The following is an 18,313-nucleotide window of genomic DNA, read 5'->3' as shown; positions in this document are numbered from 1 at the left end:
TCCACTCCAGTATTCTTGCCTGGAAAATCCTATGGACAGAGAAGCCTGGAGGGCTACAGTCCATGGGGTCGCAAAGAGTCAGACACAACTGAACGACTAACACACAGACATAGAGAGCTTTAAATAACATGTTGGAAATTACTCAGGATTTAATCTGAGTCTCCATATTTTTCCTCAGATTAAATGCATACTAGTTAAAATAACATAACTATGTCATGATTTTAAACCTTTTTTTAGTTTATAGTGAAGAAATGCAATTCCTGATTTATATAAAATAAGTCATCAAACCATATTTTTTTCTCATATTTAGTTTTTAAGTAACCAGAAAACAATGTTTCTGAGCCTGCTGTATATTTCACACTTAAATTTAAGTTCTAATATTCCTATCAATTAACTTTTTCTTGAGATAAAACCAAAAGTCATATCTTAATAACTGTGTGAAATGAAAATATTTAATTGTGAAGTCAAATTATCTTCCTCAGAATGATATATTTATCTTTCCTCAAAAATCTCAAGGTTGTGACCACTGTTTCTAACAATAAAATGATTTCAACAGAAATAAGCTACAACTACAGTGTATATAAGAAGCTATAGGGTAACTGCTCAGTGATTTTCTGAGATCACACCATAAAGATTATGTGTTTTAGCATTTTCAGACACTGTTCTCTTTACTTAATTTATTATCACTCAAAATTCTATTATCATTTAGAAAACTTGCTTGCATTTATGATTAAAGTCATTTTCTTTAAAGGAAAGATTTAATTTTTAAGAAGTTTGAACTGTCACACTTGACAGAGTGCGTCTTGCTTCAGATCATACCTGGCTTCACAAGCTTTTGGGTAGGTGACTGGAAGAAGGCTGCCAAATTTTAAATGTTAAAGTCACTACTGCATGGCCAGTATTGAACCAGATTTTAAGTTGGCTATTTTTATAAAAATAAAAATATCTTTTATAAAATAAAAAAGCTCCTTCTTTCAGAACATATGAAAGTATACTTTCCCTTCTTAGTCAGGCATGAGGAAACACAGACATTGTAATCTCCGACAGACGGCCACCTCAAAGTCTACAAGTCATTTGCCACAAGTGTCCCTGTGTTTCTGTCACTTAATTCAGACACAACGGTCTCTTCAAGCAGAGTCATTTCTTCTTCCTTTTATTCCTATGACAGACAAAGCTTTCACTTATTTCATTTACGCCCTCACATACTTACTGCTTCAAGGAACACTTATCAAATCAGTTCCTCGGGAGGCAGACATAGTCAATGCCCTGGCACACACATAGCGTAGAATGGAAGAGAGGCAATTAGGAACACTGGAGGGTAAAAACAGATGTGGCCTTGCGAGAGGTAAGTGAAGACTTCCAGGCAAAGCTGGAAGAGAAGGACTTCGATCTGGTTCACCATGGAGTGGTGTGCGTGGAGCAGATGATGGTGTGAGTGGCGAAAGATGAAGCTGGAAAAGAAGTCAGGGTCAGACTGTTGTTGTTTAGTCATTAAGTCATGTCTGACTCTCTTGAGACCCCATGGACTGTAGCCCGCCAGTCTCCTCTGTCCATGGAATTCTCTAGGCAAGAATACTAGAGTGGGCTGCCATTTCCTCCTCTAGGGGAGCTTCCCAACCCAGGGATAAAACTCGGATCTCCTGCACTGGCAGTTGGATTTGTTTCCACTGAAATACCAGGGAAGCCCCAGGGTCAGATTCCACATGAAAATATTATGCACCTTGGGCTTTATTCTCCAGGCAAGAGGCAGCTATGAAATGTTTAAAATAATGAAATCACAAGATAATATTTGCCTTTTAGAAATATTATTTCAAGCAAGGTGAGAATAATAAGTGAGATGAGAGCCAGTCTGGAAGATAGAGAGTGACTAAGAGATATGGCAGTAGAATATTTAAAAGATGTTGGATCTACAGATTAGGGCTATCCTAAACCACAAGTGACTATGGAAATTAATGACTTCCTGAGAAACAAGAAGTGACAGAACTGATTTTTTTTTTTTGGAAGTGGAAGCAAGGGAAGAAAAGTAGTCAAGGATGTTTGCATTTTGAAGTTGAACATCTGGTGGTGTCTTAATTAAGAAAAACAGTCCCTAAGAAAAGTTTGTGGATAAGAAGATGAGAGATGGCTGCATACATTGACTTTGAGGTGTGTGAATGACACTATTAACGTGGAGCTGTCTACTAAATGGTTATGAACACATGTCTGAATCTCAAGAGCCATGCCTGGGCTTAGCACAAAGATGGTATATGAAGCCCAATGCCTAAGAATACGTGGGGGCAGGGACCTTCTGTATGGCACAGGAACTAATTCAGTATTTTGTAACACTCTATAGTAGAAAAGAGTCTGAAAAAGGATGTGTGTGTGTGTGTGTGTAAACACATATACATGTGTGTATGTGTGTGTAAACATGTATATATATATGAAATGTGGTAAAGGGAAGTGAAATGAAAGTCGTATCCAACTCTTTGTGACTCCAAGGACTATACAGTCCATGGAATTCTCCAGGCCAGAATACTGGAGTGGGTAGCCTTTCCCTTCTCCAGGGGATTTTCCCAACCCAGGAATAGGACCCAGGTCTCCCACATTGCAGGCAGATTCTTCACCAGTTGAGCCACGAGGGAAACCCAAGAATTCTGGAGTGGGTAGCCTACCCCTTCTCCAGGGGATCTTCCTGACCCAGGAATAGAACTGGGGTCTCCTGCATTGCAGGTGGATTCTTTACCAACTGAGCTCTCAGGGATATATGTATACACACATATATTTGTATAACTGCATCACTTTGTTATACATTCAAAACACTATAAATCAACTGTACTTGACTAAAAAAAATTTAAAAGAACATGTAGGCAATTAGCATCATATGCACAGTGATATAACATTTTCTGGAGGGCATTATATAGCATCTCTAACACGTAACCACTTCAACTGAGAAATTTCACTTCTAGGAATTTTATAAAAAAGAAACAAACTTTCAGAAACATAAGAATAAGGGTGTGCAAAGAGAGAATTATAACAAAAACCAAAAAAATCTAAATGACCACCAATATTATATTGGTCAGATAATTATGCTATATTTAATCAATAAAACCCTACTTAGCTTTTAAAAAAATAATGAGATCTACACATATTGAAATGAAAGGTTGTCAGGACATTTTTGAGTAAATGAAATACTTGTTTACACATTTTATATAAATAATAACTAAGCTCTCATTATGTGCCAGGTATCATTATAAATGTTCATTGTATATGAAGTCACCACATCTTCAGAACAACCCTATGAGGTATGCAGTATTATTTCTATATTACAAATGAGGAAACTGCAGTACAGAGTGGTGAGGTCATTTGACTAATGTCGCAATGCCAGTAAGTGCCCAAGCCAGGATTCAAATCCACACAAGGAGTAGAGTCTATGAATTATCTGAGATGAAAGCTTCTGCCCTGCCCCAGAATGAAAACCAGAAAAACTAACCTGAGTTATAGGAAAGTCAAGAACATTACATTCTCATGACCTGAGTTAGTAGATCAAGAATCATGATCACTGAAAACTCTGATATTTTTACCTAGAATAAAATGCACAGGGAAAAATACATTAAGCTGTTCAGATTGGTTTACTCAGGGGAAGGAAAATAAAAAAGGCAAACTTTTTAAAAACTTCTTCATTCTCTGAATTTGTGTGCAACAAGCAAATATTATTTTTGTATAATTAAAAAGAGAATGAAGCAGGAGAAAAAGTGCATTACAAATTCATTTCAGATCATATGTGCTGTGCTGAGTCGCTTAGTCATGACTGACTCTTTGCAATCTCATGGACTGTAGCCTGTCAGGCTCCTCTGTTCCAGGGCATGTTCCTGACCTGGGGATCGAACCCAGGACTCCCATATTGCAGGCTGATTCTTTACCATCTGAGCCACCAGAGCAAAAACCCCTTGGTTCCCTTGTATTATATTTAGTTCAATGCTTTGTAAATGTCATCATGTAGGTTGTAGTATCTGGTCAAGCGGTATCAGGGCTATTTAATTGTTTTATTCTTTCCTGACTTCAAGCTATAGATGTGCAAGACCTGGAACCAATATATATTTGAATATTTGTTGTGTACAGGGGCTACATATAGAAAAGCATATACTGATTGGGAAAAGCCAAGTACACAGTTTTGGCAGATCTAGTGTTGTACTTGTCAAATATGAACAACCTTGAACGCGGAGAGTGGTCAAGGAGAAACTGATCCACTGGAAGAAGTAAATAAACCTCCAAGGAATCAAGTTACAATAAACACAAAAATTAAATTCCTATCTCCTTGAAGATGATGTATTGTCAACTACTGGGCAGAGTTCAAAAGAAAAAAAGAACAGATAAGACTTTTATTCACACTTCTTATTTCTATAGGGGCTGTATGATTTTATTATATTTAAAATTTTTCTTTATTTTTTTGATGCTATAAAGTGTTTTTTCCAAAAGGGAAAAATGTACTTAAAAGTGAATAGGAGATGAATTTTAGCTAAAACCTGTAAGACTGATCTTACTAAATGGAATACCTTTGTTGTGTTGGGCATGACTTCCAAAATCCAGAAACACATAAGGATTATTAAATTAAGAAGACTCAATTAATATACTTTGAAGAATTAGTCATTTTAAGCCATTTTGAACCTTTCAATTTATAACAGAAAAGACACAAAGATATAGATTACATACAGAAAAATAAATTGGATGAGACTGTATGCTCTCAAAACCTATCCTGTTGAGGACAAAGATTATGGGTGATTTTTACTTCCTTCTTTTGACTTTTCTACATTTGCCAATAAACTTATTTTAAAAATTGGAAAACTGTCAATAGCAAGCAATATATTAAAATATATATATCACTAAAATATCAAAATATTTCCATTTAAAAGATATATGACATGATATATGGATTTATACAGAGTTATGATGTGAGTCTTTAAACTACTCTGCCAGTGAGTAACAAGATGAACTTCTGAAAGAAATCCAGAGACTAAGGTAGAGATAGAAAAAGAGCTCCAAGTAGGGGGGAAAATTGGCTCTCAAAGTTAAACACGGATGCAGTCTTACTGCTTTCAATGAATACATTTGAATCAGTCATTCCCTTTCATAAAAAGAAATAAGAATATTGTTTTAAGCATGAAAGTAAAGATCTTGAAAATAAGTATCTTTGTAACTGCTGCCTAGTCTGTTCATATGTTACTGGAGAAAGTACATAAAAAGAAGAGCTGAAAAACCTTGACTCCTTTGCTTAGACATCTCAGCTTTATACCACTAATGAAAAACGTTAACTTATGTTTTAACTCCTATTAAGCAGCAGTTAGCAATTCTGTCCTGAAGAATACATTTCAAAGCTAGTGGTATAATTTTGAATCCAATTCTCCCATTTCTGGTTTACTGGATATTTCTTACACTCTAGGCTACAAAGAACTTCTTTCCCTAATGTAATATTTCTCCTTTTAACCCAAGAAACCTCCAACTTAGAGAACTAGGAAATTATACTGATTTTTCTGACAATAATAAGGAAAATTGATCTCATAAAAGGTAAGGCTGGTTTGTTTAACTATTCATATTGTTTTACTTTCCTTCAGAAAATTCCTCTAAATTCTAGTATATACTCAAGTGTTGTAGGCTCAAAAACAGGCTATAACATTTCTGTGGGTAAAATTTTACTTTGCTTTCCTTTTGACTTTTCCAAATAATTTCTTTCTCTCTTCTATTAGAAATTGTGGGGCTGTCAATGTTGATAATCAACATTATCAACAGATTGAGGGAGCCCATTGAGGGGGTGAGGGTAGTGGAGAGAAAGACATGGTAGATACTCAAGGTAGGCATTTGACACTAAAATCTCTTGCAGGGAGTCAGCTGTGAGTTTGTCCTTAATGAACAGGTAGATCACAGGGAATTAATATTTTTGAGAAGTGAACACTGCCTGTCATTGGCTTTTCTTCTTCTTTACAAAGGCTCTTGGTTTTCATGAGGTGCCTTTTTATCTTAATGAAAGGGCTATGCCTTCAGGTCATGATCCTGCTCAGTGAAAGTTCTGGCTGAATCTGAGGTTCCAGCTGAATTTAGAAATGATCAAAGCGGGCAAAATATGTGTTGTCATGGTAATTTTTCCCTTTCTTTTAAGTAATACTGGAACTAAAGAATTGATTCATATTTTGAGAGAGGAATCTATAAGCTTCTAAACAGTCTAGGTAAATCACCAGATCCAAGAACACGTAAGTTTTTGATGAACAAATGAATACATGGGTTACAAACAATGTGATTTTGGTCTTTTAAGTTAATACACACACATATGCATATACATACATTATCTACATATACATGTATATATATATGTGTATACATATATTACTAAAAAGACCAAAATTAGGATTTTTGTAAAAAGAATATAAATTTACACACACCTATATGTACATAACTTTTCTGTACACCTGAAGCTAATACAACACTGTAAGTACACTATATTTTAATAAGATTTTTTAATGGTTAAATAGATGAAATGGTAAATTTTATATGTTACCAACATTTTATTACAACAAAAACTTTAAAAAACAAACCCACCAAAAAATAATATATGAGTAATTTGCATGTTGGTTCTTAAAACGTCTCATCTCTAAAGCATGAAAAGCTCTATAATATGCTTGGTTTTTATTCATTCATGTTATTCAGACCCAAGCTTTCCCAGATCAAAATTCTTACTGCTTTATCACCATCTTTGGTTCCATTTTATAACAATTTAATGAGTGAGGGATTCTTTACAGAAAAATTTCCATGTAACAAGATGTAATGCTTTTCCTCTGTATTACAACAAATATTCCTTTGCATAGATTTTCTTTCCTTCTGATAGAGGCTAATTGAGGTTCTATACAGTTTTCAAGTTTAACTCCCCTGTGCCGCTATTCCTGTTTCTAAGCCTCCACACCATTCTGTCTTCTCCCAGCACTATTCACTATTTGTATCAATGGTTCTCAACCCTAGACACACATCAGTCTCACCCAAGAAGCTTTTAAAACTTAACAATGCCTGGGCTCCATTCCCAGGACTGACTTAAATATTTTAAAGCTCCAAAGGTGATTCTAATTTGCAGCCAAGGTTGAGCACCCCTGCTCTGTATAATACTGCCCTTACTGCATTATGATTATTTGTGAAACTTTATCTCCCACTGAAGTTTTTGGAATTTTAAATCAGACTCGTGTGAATTCCAATGCCTGTTGAGTTTGATCTATGGAATCTACTCTGTGGAACACTCCAGAAGATCTAAAATTCAAAAAGACGCTATCTCTTAGTTAAGGAAATCACAAACTATTGTAAAAGTACTGGACTAAAACAAACCTAGGATGCCATAACTGTGACCTAGGAAACTATATGGGAAGTAAAAATAAAACATTGGGATGAAGAGTCAGATCAACTTGAGAAATCAGGAAGACATGATGGAGAAAGTAGAGTCTTAGGATGGACTATGTGTAGAATTTCAAGTAGGATTATGTATATGATTTTTACAGAGAGAAATGAAAAATAGTGGGGAGATAAAAACAGTAAGTTTTTGTAAACAGCAACAGAGTAAGAAAAGGGGACGAGATGGAAAAGTGAAATCCATTAATAAAATAGTTTCTGTACCATAAAGAAACAACTTCAAGAGAAGGAGGAAATGAATGTACAAAGTCAGTGAGGTGAAATCATGGAGGTTTTGAATGCTCAATGAATGAGCATGGATTCCTTGATGGTTTCCGAACAGGGACTAATGTACTGAGATATTTGTGCTTTAAAAAATATCAATCTTCCTAATTAATTATCTTGTAGTCTTGAAAATACTTTTTATGTGATCTGAATTACATTATATGAATACTATAAGCAATGCTTTCTTATGTTAAAATGCTTTTCATTATGTGGTCAATGTATTCATCAAAAAATAGATCACGAAGGAACAGACACATAAATTACATCTGTTCCTAGATGATAGTATTTCATTGGCTTAGCTGAGAAGAAAATAAATGAAGGGGAAGTCGTAACAATAGCTGTGGTGGGTCTCCTAAAAATATCTAAAAGATGCAGCTATCTCTTTTTGGGAGGGGGAAGGGTTATCAAAAGAAAGAAAAGGTGAAGTAAAGTTCTTTCACTTAATGCTATTTTCTGTCCTGCCAAATGTAAATAAGGTCTCATATCATATAGTCATATGTATTTCTATATTACTGTTTGTGGCTGAAAAATGCAATATTTGTTGCTGAAAAGGCCTGCAGAAAATTATTTGATTAATGTGATATCACTTTAGGTGTGACATGTTTGCTCAGGTTATTGCTCAACTTGATGAAGAGGCTGATACTATACTCATCTGGGTATTGCCTCAACAAGCTGTATTTGTCCCATACCACTACCCTAGAGAGTATTTTTAAGATCTAGGCTAAGCTATTGTTTTAATTTTAAAAATGGCATTTCATCAATAAAGTCATCAATAAAGCAATGGGATAAATAGCACATATGAAAAACCTAAAGCAAATCAACATTTACGAGCATTGGACTCACTTTTTTATTTTAGATTTGATCTTAGAGTTCTGTGTGTTTGTGTATGTGTGTTTGTGAATGTGTGTGTTTATATATACGTAAACACCCCAACGAGAAGTGAAGAACACTGGAGAATTCAGATACTCATGCAGATATTTAAAGCTCAAAATATCAATGTTTAAATATACAACTTAACATTTGTCTTTGCCCATAGCATATAGTGATATTTTATGAAATTATATGGATAGATTCCATGTTTCACATACACGTGCTTTATGTGCTCAAGTAAATTCTATGTACCCTGTGGGCATTTTCAATCTTTTAATTGTATTATGCACTTTAAAATTTGATTCCAAAAAATAGTAAATTCTCAAGATAGAGGCTTCTAGTTCTAGACAAGATGGAATAAACACAATCTATTTTACTTTTCCCTTTAACCACCAAAACCAAAACAAAACAAACTACTCTGTACAAAATATATAACTCATTTATCAGAAGACACCAAGAGGTGGAGAGAAGAAAACAGATTGGCTAGGAGCCTCAGGACTTAAGGAATGACATCATAATTATTTCCACATTTGCTTGTTTTTTTGTCCTTCTTTGCCTCCTAAACATTTCACTTTGGATAGAAGGGAAGCCCTCAGTGAAGCAAAAGGTCAAATAAATAGCACCCAAGAAAAGTCAAAGGACTAATAAAAGGGTAGCCCAACAGAACAGTAAGCTTTTAACCATAAATGCCTGAGGGTGAATATCACAAACATAATAGTACCCCTCCACTCAAAGGATGGTGCAGCAAGGGGATAGTGAGAAATATCCCTGCCCAGTAAAGCCCTCAGGCACAAACCTGTATTCCACTCTTCTTCTCATTTCAGTAAATGGATGGCATCCCCTTCCCCATGGGGTCTGTCACTGAACTGACATCCAACCTCCATGAATTAAATAAGAGGTGACCCTCTCAGAGCCCCTAGTTGGAACTCTGATGTCCACTCCCTATTCCAACAGTAATGCAATGGAACCACTTTCTGCAGCAGAAGGGTTTGGGGGAAGAGTGTGACTATTAGGGGATAACACTAGGGAGTTTCTATGTGATAATGGGATGGTTATTTATGATGACTATGGTGATGGTTAGTCCAATTTACATCTGTGATACAACCTCACAGAACTATATTCCTTACCCACTGAAAAATTAAAACCAAAATAAAAAACTGGAAAAATCTTAATAAGAACACTAGCTGATTTAAAAGTATTGTACCAGTAGAAAGATAATTTCTTTAAAACAAGAAAGACATATATATTAAAATGTACACACACACACATATATATACACATTGCTAGCTTGTACATTTATATAACAGTACATCAGTTATACAATTCCAACTTATTTTAAATGCTTTCTTCCTGAACATCTGGACAGTGAATAACAAATATGTTATGTGATAAAGCTTTTTAAAAGTGGTTTTAGTTTTGCCACTCAGATTATTTAATACTATTACTAAACCAACTATGACTAAAGAATAACTATTTCCCCCTAACTTTCAAAATTGGAGTTTTTTGTTGTTTTTTTTTTGGCTGCCTGTGCACCTTGTGGGATCTTTGTTTCGTGGCCAAGGACTGAACATGTGACCCCGCCATGGTGGAAGCTCAGAATCCTAACCACTGGACAACCAGGAATTCCCCAAATGTGAGCTCTTAATTCAAGAAGAGTAACTACTTGAAAGGGAAAAGAAAGTTACTCTTCACACTTGGATAACACTCTTTAAAATTTACATGAGTATGGTCATAACCAGAGGATATAACAGGGTAAATTTGGTTGGTACATGTGGGGATAAACTACAGTACTAACGCAATATTTTAAAGTAGCTAAGAACAAAACAGAAGGTTGAGAAAATAAATTAAAATTATAAACAACACTGACAATACTTCGGTTTTTGTGTCTCCTTTTCTGTAAGGAATAGAAAGTTTTCTCTTTTAACTTCATCACTTAAGTAATAGAGTTCTGTATGGATGGCTCTTTTTTAAATGGAATAATTAAATAATAGGACAGTTAAGTGCCTTGCCTCAGGCCACAGTGGAAATCACTAGTAGGGTCAGAGTCATAAATTAGGACTCATGCTCTCCATTAAGTGTCTTTGCCTTCACAGAAAATTAGACTATGCTTTCAGCTAAATATCTGTCTGAACATCATTCCATTGAGTTACAATAATTGATACTAGAATACTATTTATTAGTAGGATGGCTTCCGGAAAATTTTTCTGCTAGCATAGTTCTACTCTGTTAGTAATATGCTTAGCCATCACAGCCATTTCATTTATTTTAATTTCTGTTCAAGTTTTTTGTTTTTGAAATTCAACAACTCTAAGTTCCTGAATGGCAGTTGGAGATGTCAAGAACTATTCATTGTGATGGATTAAGCTTATTTATCCTAACTTGGTATACAAAAAACCTTCCCCAAAGGGAAGATAATATCATGAATGCATTCTGTTGTCACTTACTTTCTTCTTTCTGCTTCAAATCTATGCAGGAGTTTCCGAAGACCACCATTCTTAAATCCCTGAAAATGGGCAGCTGGGGCCCCCACGGTGATGACATCGTACAGAGCATCTGTAACAAGAATGGACACGGAGATGAACACTTTGCAAACATTTATCTCCAGCATGCTGTTTGCACTGAAGCATTCACACTGTGGGAAGTGTGAGGAATTATTCTGTTTAATTTTGCAGGAATAACAATGAACTCACATCTCAAGGGGGCAAGACGAGCTAATCAATCTTTCTAAAAGCCACCTGTGCACCTAAACAAGTTATAATATTTGCTTGATTTATGACTACATCTTAATTATATACTACTGTGTAGAACAGCATGTTCTCTCATTCTTCTATATACTTACTGAGATAACACATTAATTGGTCTTTTGTGCATTTTACTTCATTGTGTTTTGCATCATTTAATTTGCAATCATATTGAAATTCAACAATAATGAACAATCTTTCAACCAAAAGTTGCAGAGAAAAGAGCCAAAATATTACGGTACTTTGATTCAAGGACAAAACAGTACTAGTGCCTTTAAAAAAATCTATACACCACAGTTTTTTGCCTGTGTATACTACATCACACAATTTTGAATGCATGCAATTGAATTTTGCAATTTCCTTAGGTGGCATAGAAAGAATACACAAAATGTCTTGATCTATTTTCCAGTGAGATACTTTGTTTTTTTTAATAATAAAAAACCCATACATTTAAATTAAAACTCAATCCTTTGATCTTGAAAGTCATCAAGTTTGATACATATTAAGTTTACCACTTCAAAACATGCCATCATCTTACATTCTAATGAAAAGTATCCCTATAATAAGAAAGACAGAGTGAATGCCCTCTTGTTAAACCACATTTTATTTGAAAAATCTAATTTCATAGTAGATCCTTTTCAAATTGGTTTTGATATCTGACACCTTGGTTGTTTTTCCAATCTCATTTACAGGGAAAACATAAATTATTTTATTAGCTTCAGGTAAATACCATGACTTTTTCATAGTGGTTCAAGCCAAATACACCTGAAACAGTAAATTTTTTAAATAAAATAGGTCCTCAAGTGAAAAGACTTCAGCTGCATTCAGAGAACTCAAGGTCACAAAAAATCCCCAGAAGTACAACCCAAACTAAAGAGCCATTAAGGCAGATACTGAACAGTCACTTAATGGACTGTTGGAGTGCTGAGCTTGTCTTCTTTTAAAAAGTCACTAATCAACTGAAAGTCCTGCTAAGTCACTCCAGCTGTGTCCAACTCTGTGAGTCTCTATGGACTGCAGCCCACCAAGCTCCTCTGTCCATGGGGTGCTCCAGGCAAGAACACTGGAGTGGGTTGCCGTGCCCTCCTCCAGGGATCAAACCCACATCTCTTACATCTCCTGCATTGGCCGGTGAGTTCTTCACCACTAGCACCACACCTGGAAAGCCATCTTTTCTTAAACTAGCAATATATTAGATTTGTGTGAAATTTAAGATTTCTTTGTCCAGAGGATTTTAACCTAAGACCTAAGAAAAGGATTCTAACGTGTCCACGAACAGACGTTGATTGTCTTAGTGACTCCGTTCTCCTTCATGGAAGGGGGGATCACAGCTTTCTCAAGTGATCATGGGATCACTCAAAACGGCCAACACTAAATTCTAGTCCACTTTCACTTATCTGATGAGAAACTTGAGGACCCTGAGTAGTTGTCTGCTTCATCTAAAGTCTTAAAGACCTTATACCCAGGGATTTCTGACTTCTAACCAAGGAATGGAGAGTGAGGAGCTTGTTACTGACTGGACTCTAAGTCCGTGGCTCCATATAACAGCTCTGCTAGGTATAAGTTGTGCAACACTGGGAAAAGTATACAATCTCTCTATGACATGGTTCTTCTGCTAGAAGATGGAGTGGGAAGTAGCTATAAGAAGTTAGCATTTAGTAAGTACTAGCTATGATTATTTTCCCTATAGAAAAAAATCCTATCAATTAAGCATACAAGGCTGATATTTCAATTTTTGCTATTTCTCTAAAAAAAATAAAAATTTTAGTCTGAAAAGGAAAGTGATAGTGAGGCTCAGTCTTCTAAATAAAATCAGTTTGTGCATCAATTTAAACTACCTGTGGGTCGGGCACGGGGGGCATGATGCGGCAATGAATTACACTACATTTCTGCTAAAACCTGGGTGATCAGCAATAGCAACAATATACCAAAGTGACTAAAAACATGTGGATAATTCCACATGTCTGATCAAACACAAATTAAACATATTCCAAACTCAATTTTCCAAAAGAGACATCTATGATTTTTATTAGATCCAAGAAAACTTGTGGCCTTTCCAACAACACCCAAGAAGAGGAAGGATGAGGAAAGTCGATATCTGAGGGAAGAGAGCAGCTTTTGTTTTGTTCTGTGTTTTTTAAGAGAGAAGTTTTAACTGATGGAGATTAATCTGTGGAATGGTCATGTATGGATGTGAAAGTAGGACTGTGAAGAAAGCTGAGCGCTGAAAAATTGATGCTTTTGAACTGTGGTGTTGGAGAAGACTCTTGAGAGTCCCTTGGACTGCAAGGAGATCCACCCAGTCCATCCTGAAGATCAGTCCTGGGTGTTCAACGGAAGGACTGATGCTGAAGGTGAAACTCCAATACTTTGGCCACCTCATGCAAACAGCTGACTCATTGAAAAAGACCCTGATGCTGGGAGGGATTGGGGGCAGGAGGAGAAGGGGATGACAGAGAATGAGATGGCTGGATGGCATCACCGACTCGATGGGCATGAGTCTGAGTAAACTCTGGTAGTTGGTGATGGACAGGGAGGCCTGGCATGCTGCGATTCATGGGGTCACAAAGAGTTGGACACGATTGAGTGATTGAACTGAACTGAACCTGTGGAAAATTCTTAAAGAGATGGGAATACCAGACCACCGTAACTGCCTCCTGCAAAACCTGTATGCAGGTCAAGAAGCAACAGAGAACCGGACACGGAACAACAGACTGGTTCCAAAGTGGGAAAGGAATACATTAAGGCTGTATATTGTCACCCAGATTATTTAATTTATATGCAGAAACATGCAAAATACTGTTTTGGACAAAACACAAGCTGGAATCAAGATTACAGGGAGAAATATCAGTAACCTCAGATATGCAGATGATACCATCCTTATGGCAGAAAGTGAAGAGGAACTAAAGAGCCTCTTGATGAAGGTGAAAGAGAGTGCAAAAGCTAACTTAAAACTCAACACTCAAAAAAATTAAATATGGCATCTGGTCCCATCACTTCATGGCAAATAGATGGGGAAACAATGGAAACAGTGACAGACTTTATTTTCTTGAGTTCCAAAATCACTGCAGGTTGTGACTGCAGCCATGAAATTATAAAGGGTCTTATAAAGAAGCCCATGCACATGAAAAAGCTTGAACCTAAGCTTTGCTAGCTTCATGGAGAATCTGTCTCTTCAATTTATCCATAGTTTCAGGCATCCTCTGAAGCTACTTTCCAGGAACAGAAACCTTCTCTTTATTCATCCATCTCACTGAAATGTTGGGAATCCTATTCCTCTATGCAGGAACTAAGATACTTTGAAACAGTAGACAAAGGAAGAGAACCAAGTGACTCAAACACGCTCCACTCAAAAAAGAGCCAATTATCTTTAAGTCTAAATGAAGAAACTAGCATTCTTTAAAACTCATCTATAGTTAAGAACCTCCAAAGTTATGAACAAGCTCTTTCATGTCCAAAATTCTGACTTTTACTCTTTTCTATTCTATTTTCTATTTATGAACTCATCTCTTTTAGTTTTAACACTATATTTTTACAGAAGCCTATAAAATCTCCATCTCTGGCTAGTCTGACTTCTTCCATACTAAACTATCCAGTTCCTAACTTGTCTTATGAACATCTTCGAGTGTCAACCAGCTATTAAACTTAACTTGTTCTGGCTTAAAAAAAAAAAAAAAACTCTTAGAAAACATGTATTTTACATATTTAGATTTTATAAAGATGAATTATTAAAAAACATATTAGTGATAAACTGATACAGCCACTATGGAGAACAGTAGGGAGATGCCTTTAAAAACTAAAAATAGAACTACTCTGTGATCCAGCAATCCCACTACTGGGCATCACCCAGAGAAAAGCATAATTTCAGAAGACACATGCGCCCCAGTGTTCACAGCAGCGCTATTCACAACAGCTATGACAGGGAAGCATCCTCAACAGAGGCATGGATAAAGAAAATCCGGTGCATACACACAAAGAAATATTACACAGCCATAAAAGGAACAAAATTGGGTGATTTGAAGTGACATGGATGGACCTAGAGAGCGTCATACAGAGTGAAGAAAGTCAGAAAGAGAAACACAAATACTGCATAATAATGCATATACGTGGAATTGAGATAAATGGTATAGATGATTTTATTTGCAAACCAGAAATAGAGACACAGACATAGAAAACAAATGTATAGACCCAGGGGAAAGGGGAGGGATGGGATGAATTTCGAGATTGGGATTGATATATACACAATATTGATAGTATGTATAGATACAACAGTACAGATGACTAATGAGAACCTACTGTATAGCTCAGGGAACTCTACTCATTGCTCTGTTGCAGCCTAAACAGGAAGGAAATCCAAAGAAGAGGAGGTAAACATATATATATATAAGGATTCACTTCATCAGAGAAACTAACACAACATTGTAAAGCAACTGTACTCCAATAAAATTTAATTTAAAAATAAAATAAAATTGAAAAGTGTTATATATTCTAAAATGCTCACTGAAGTCAGTTATTCATTCTATTCAACAGCATATTTTAAATATATCCTAGGAGCAGTTTTATTCCTTTAAATTTAGTTAGAATTAGCTGCAACTGATTGCTTTTCTCTAGGAGAAATCACATAGGCTACAAAAAAAGAATCAATCAAAACATTAAAATTCTAAGATAATCTGATCAGTGATATTTGTCTCATTTTAAGATGTTCCTCATTTTACCCTCCTTACACTATCTTTTGTGATATGAATAGCCCTTAACTTTCAGATTTTTGGTACTGAGACAATTATAAAAATATAGATGGGCCTTTTATTTTAGAGGAAAGTTAAGCATTTTATAGAAAAAGGTTTCCATTTTATAGGAAAAAAGTTAAACTTTTATAGGAAAGTTATTTTATATAAATGTTATAAAACCTTATTCTCTTTTAAAAAAATAATATGCATATTTTCTTTGATATTTTGTATTTCAAAAATTTGTTGGCTTTAGGAAAATGGCATCTCCTGCACCATATAAGGAAAGTGGAGTTCAAGCTGTTGAGTCTCCTTAAGCTAAAGATACTAGGTTGTTTGAAATCTAATAGTAGGGCTACCTTATAGCCTTTTAAAAGCCACTAATTTATTAATAAAATGAGATAATAAGTCTTTTTTTCCCAGAAGATCTCTTTCATATTCCTACAACTATAAAAATCGTGCTGATGAAAAAAAAAAAATGTAGACCTGCTGATCTCACTTCAAGGAACAATTTAAAACATAAACCCTGACTTTAAAATGGCCCACAAAATAAATTGGATATGAATCACAAGACAATAGGGAATTTTAAGGGAAATCTGTTTCAAAATAGTCTGAGCAGGTTGGCATCACCATTAAATACATCTACAAGATAATTGTGTTTCATTGATAAGGTGATATACCCAGGCTCTTGAGATACAGAAACACAGGAGCTCTTAATAGCTCCGCCTGTGTAGAGATTAGAAGAGGAAGGGGCAGAAAAGTCAGCTGACTCATCCATATTAAACAGTAAATCCAGGCCGATCTTGAACCTGATTCCAACTGCAGCTTTACAGTATAATATAGTAGTTTCTTTCCTTTTTCCTTTCTTTCTTTTTTTCCTTCATTTCTTCCCTCCTTTCTTTCTTCCTTCCTCCCTTTCTTTTCTATGTATTATATACTATTATATATGTGTCACATATAAAATAACTTAAACATAGAATATCACAAGAATCCATAATGTGTAATATTCACAACTATTTTTCTATGAAAGGAAAATATACTGGAGATGGAAACTGTCTTCTTCATTCCAGGGCTTTGTGTTATTGTAGTCAAAGCTGCTAAGATCCCTATAGTGGTGGCTATTCTATTTGCTGCATATAAGCAATGGATAAGGATGAAAAATTCACTTAATGGGTCTGGGGGCGCCTGAAGTTAAATGAAGGTTATTTCATTTGTCAGTATGAGACATGACAACATTAGTTCCGCTCAGTTAGTTGTTTCAAGAGCTAGACATTAGCCTTGTCTTTGGTGAATCTTCCTGCTACTGTTTGCAAAACTACCTCTCCAAATATAGCAGATAGATTAATCAAATGTGCATAGATGCAATTTACTAATGGTAAGAATGAAAAGAGATGTGTACTACCTCGAAATAATTCACCAGTGAAATACCAAGGCTTGGCGAATCTTACTTGCATCATTACCTTGCAAAATGTTGTCTGTAATTCAGCTAAATGTTCAAATCAGTAACTATAGATCTTAAATACATTTAACTATGATTCATTAATCTGCTATTAAAAATATGCTATATAAGTAGAAAATCTGATTGACTACCATTTATAAACATTATACTTTGCAAATAAAGAAAATCAAAGCTCAGAAAGGTTATGAATTTGGTCAAACTAGGAAAAGTAAGGCGTAGAGCCCCCAAAAGTCAGTCAAGTTTTTAATTTCTATGATAATATAGAGTTGGTGATCTAGTCCAGAAAGCACCTACTTTAACTGAATTTCAATTTAAAATAATGTTTAAAATTACAAAAACATAAATATTTTAATACATACAAATTTTATAATGTTATATGTAGGACTTGCATGTCTCATATATATATATATATATACACACACACATATATATGATATGTGAGTAGCCTTGGGGGAAAATTTATATGTAATAGAATTCAGTACTTTCAAATTAATTTTTGATTTAATTAATTTTAATTAATCTCTAGTCTTTTTGCACATTTTTTCCCTTAGGTGTTCAAAGAAAGAAATCAATCTTTCTGAAAACATGTGAAAAACTCTCTAGTTGATGAGTTGTACCCTATTTCTCTCGCCTGCCAATGCAAGAGACACAGGAGACGTGAGTCTGATCCCTGAGTCAGGAAGAGCCCCTGAAGGAGGAAATGGTAACCCACTCCAGTACTCCTGCCTGGAAAATTCCATGGGCAGAGGAGCCTGGTTGGCTACAGTCCATAGGGTCACAGAGTTGGACATGAGTTAGTAACTGAGCATGCACACCCTAGTTCTGTAACTTCAAAA

The 18,313-nt window shown here is 35.4% G+C and overlaps 1 protein-coding gene across 7 annotated transcripts in view; it reads right to left on the bottom strand.

Annotated features, from left to right (window-relative positions):
- Nucleotides 1-18,313, bottom strand: part of INPP4B (inositol polyphosphate-4-phosphatase type II B) — an 885,859-nt gene that overhangs the window by 163,022 nt on the left and 704,524 nt on the right. For all 7 annotated transcript variants that reach the window (XM_043485578.1, XM_043485574.1, XM_043485541.1 and 4 more), the window contains one exon: nucleotides 10,998-11,106. In XM_043485578.1, coding sequence (XP_043341513.1) covers nucleotides 10,998-11,106 — 109 coding nt within the window. The remainder of the gene's footprint in view (nucleotides 1-10,997; nucleotides 11,107-18,313) is intronic.

This window comes from Cervus canadensis, chromosome 1 (assembly GCF_019320065.1).
Source record: "Cervus canadensis isolate Bull #8, Minnesota chromosome 1, ASM1932006v1, whole genome shotgun sequence".
In the NCBI taxonomy this organism is placed as follows: domain Eukaryota; kingdom Metazoa; phylum Chordata; class Mammalia; order Artiodactyla; family Cervidae; genus Cervus; species Cervus canadensis.
The sequence above is the reverse complement of the archived record's forward strand: the minus strand, read 5'-3'. Positions and strand labels throughout refer to the sequence as shown.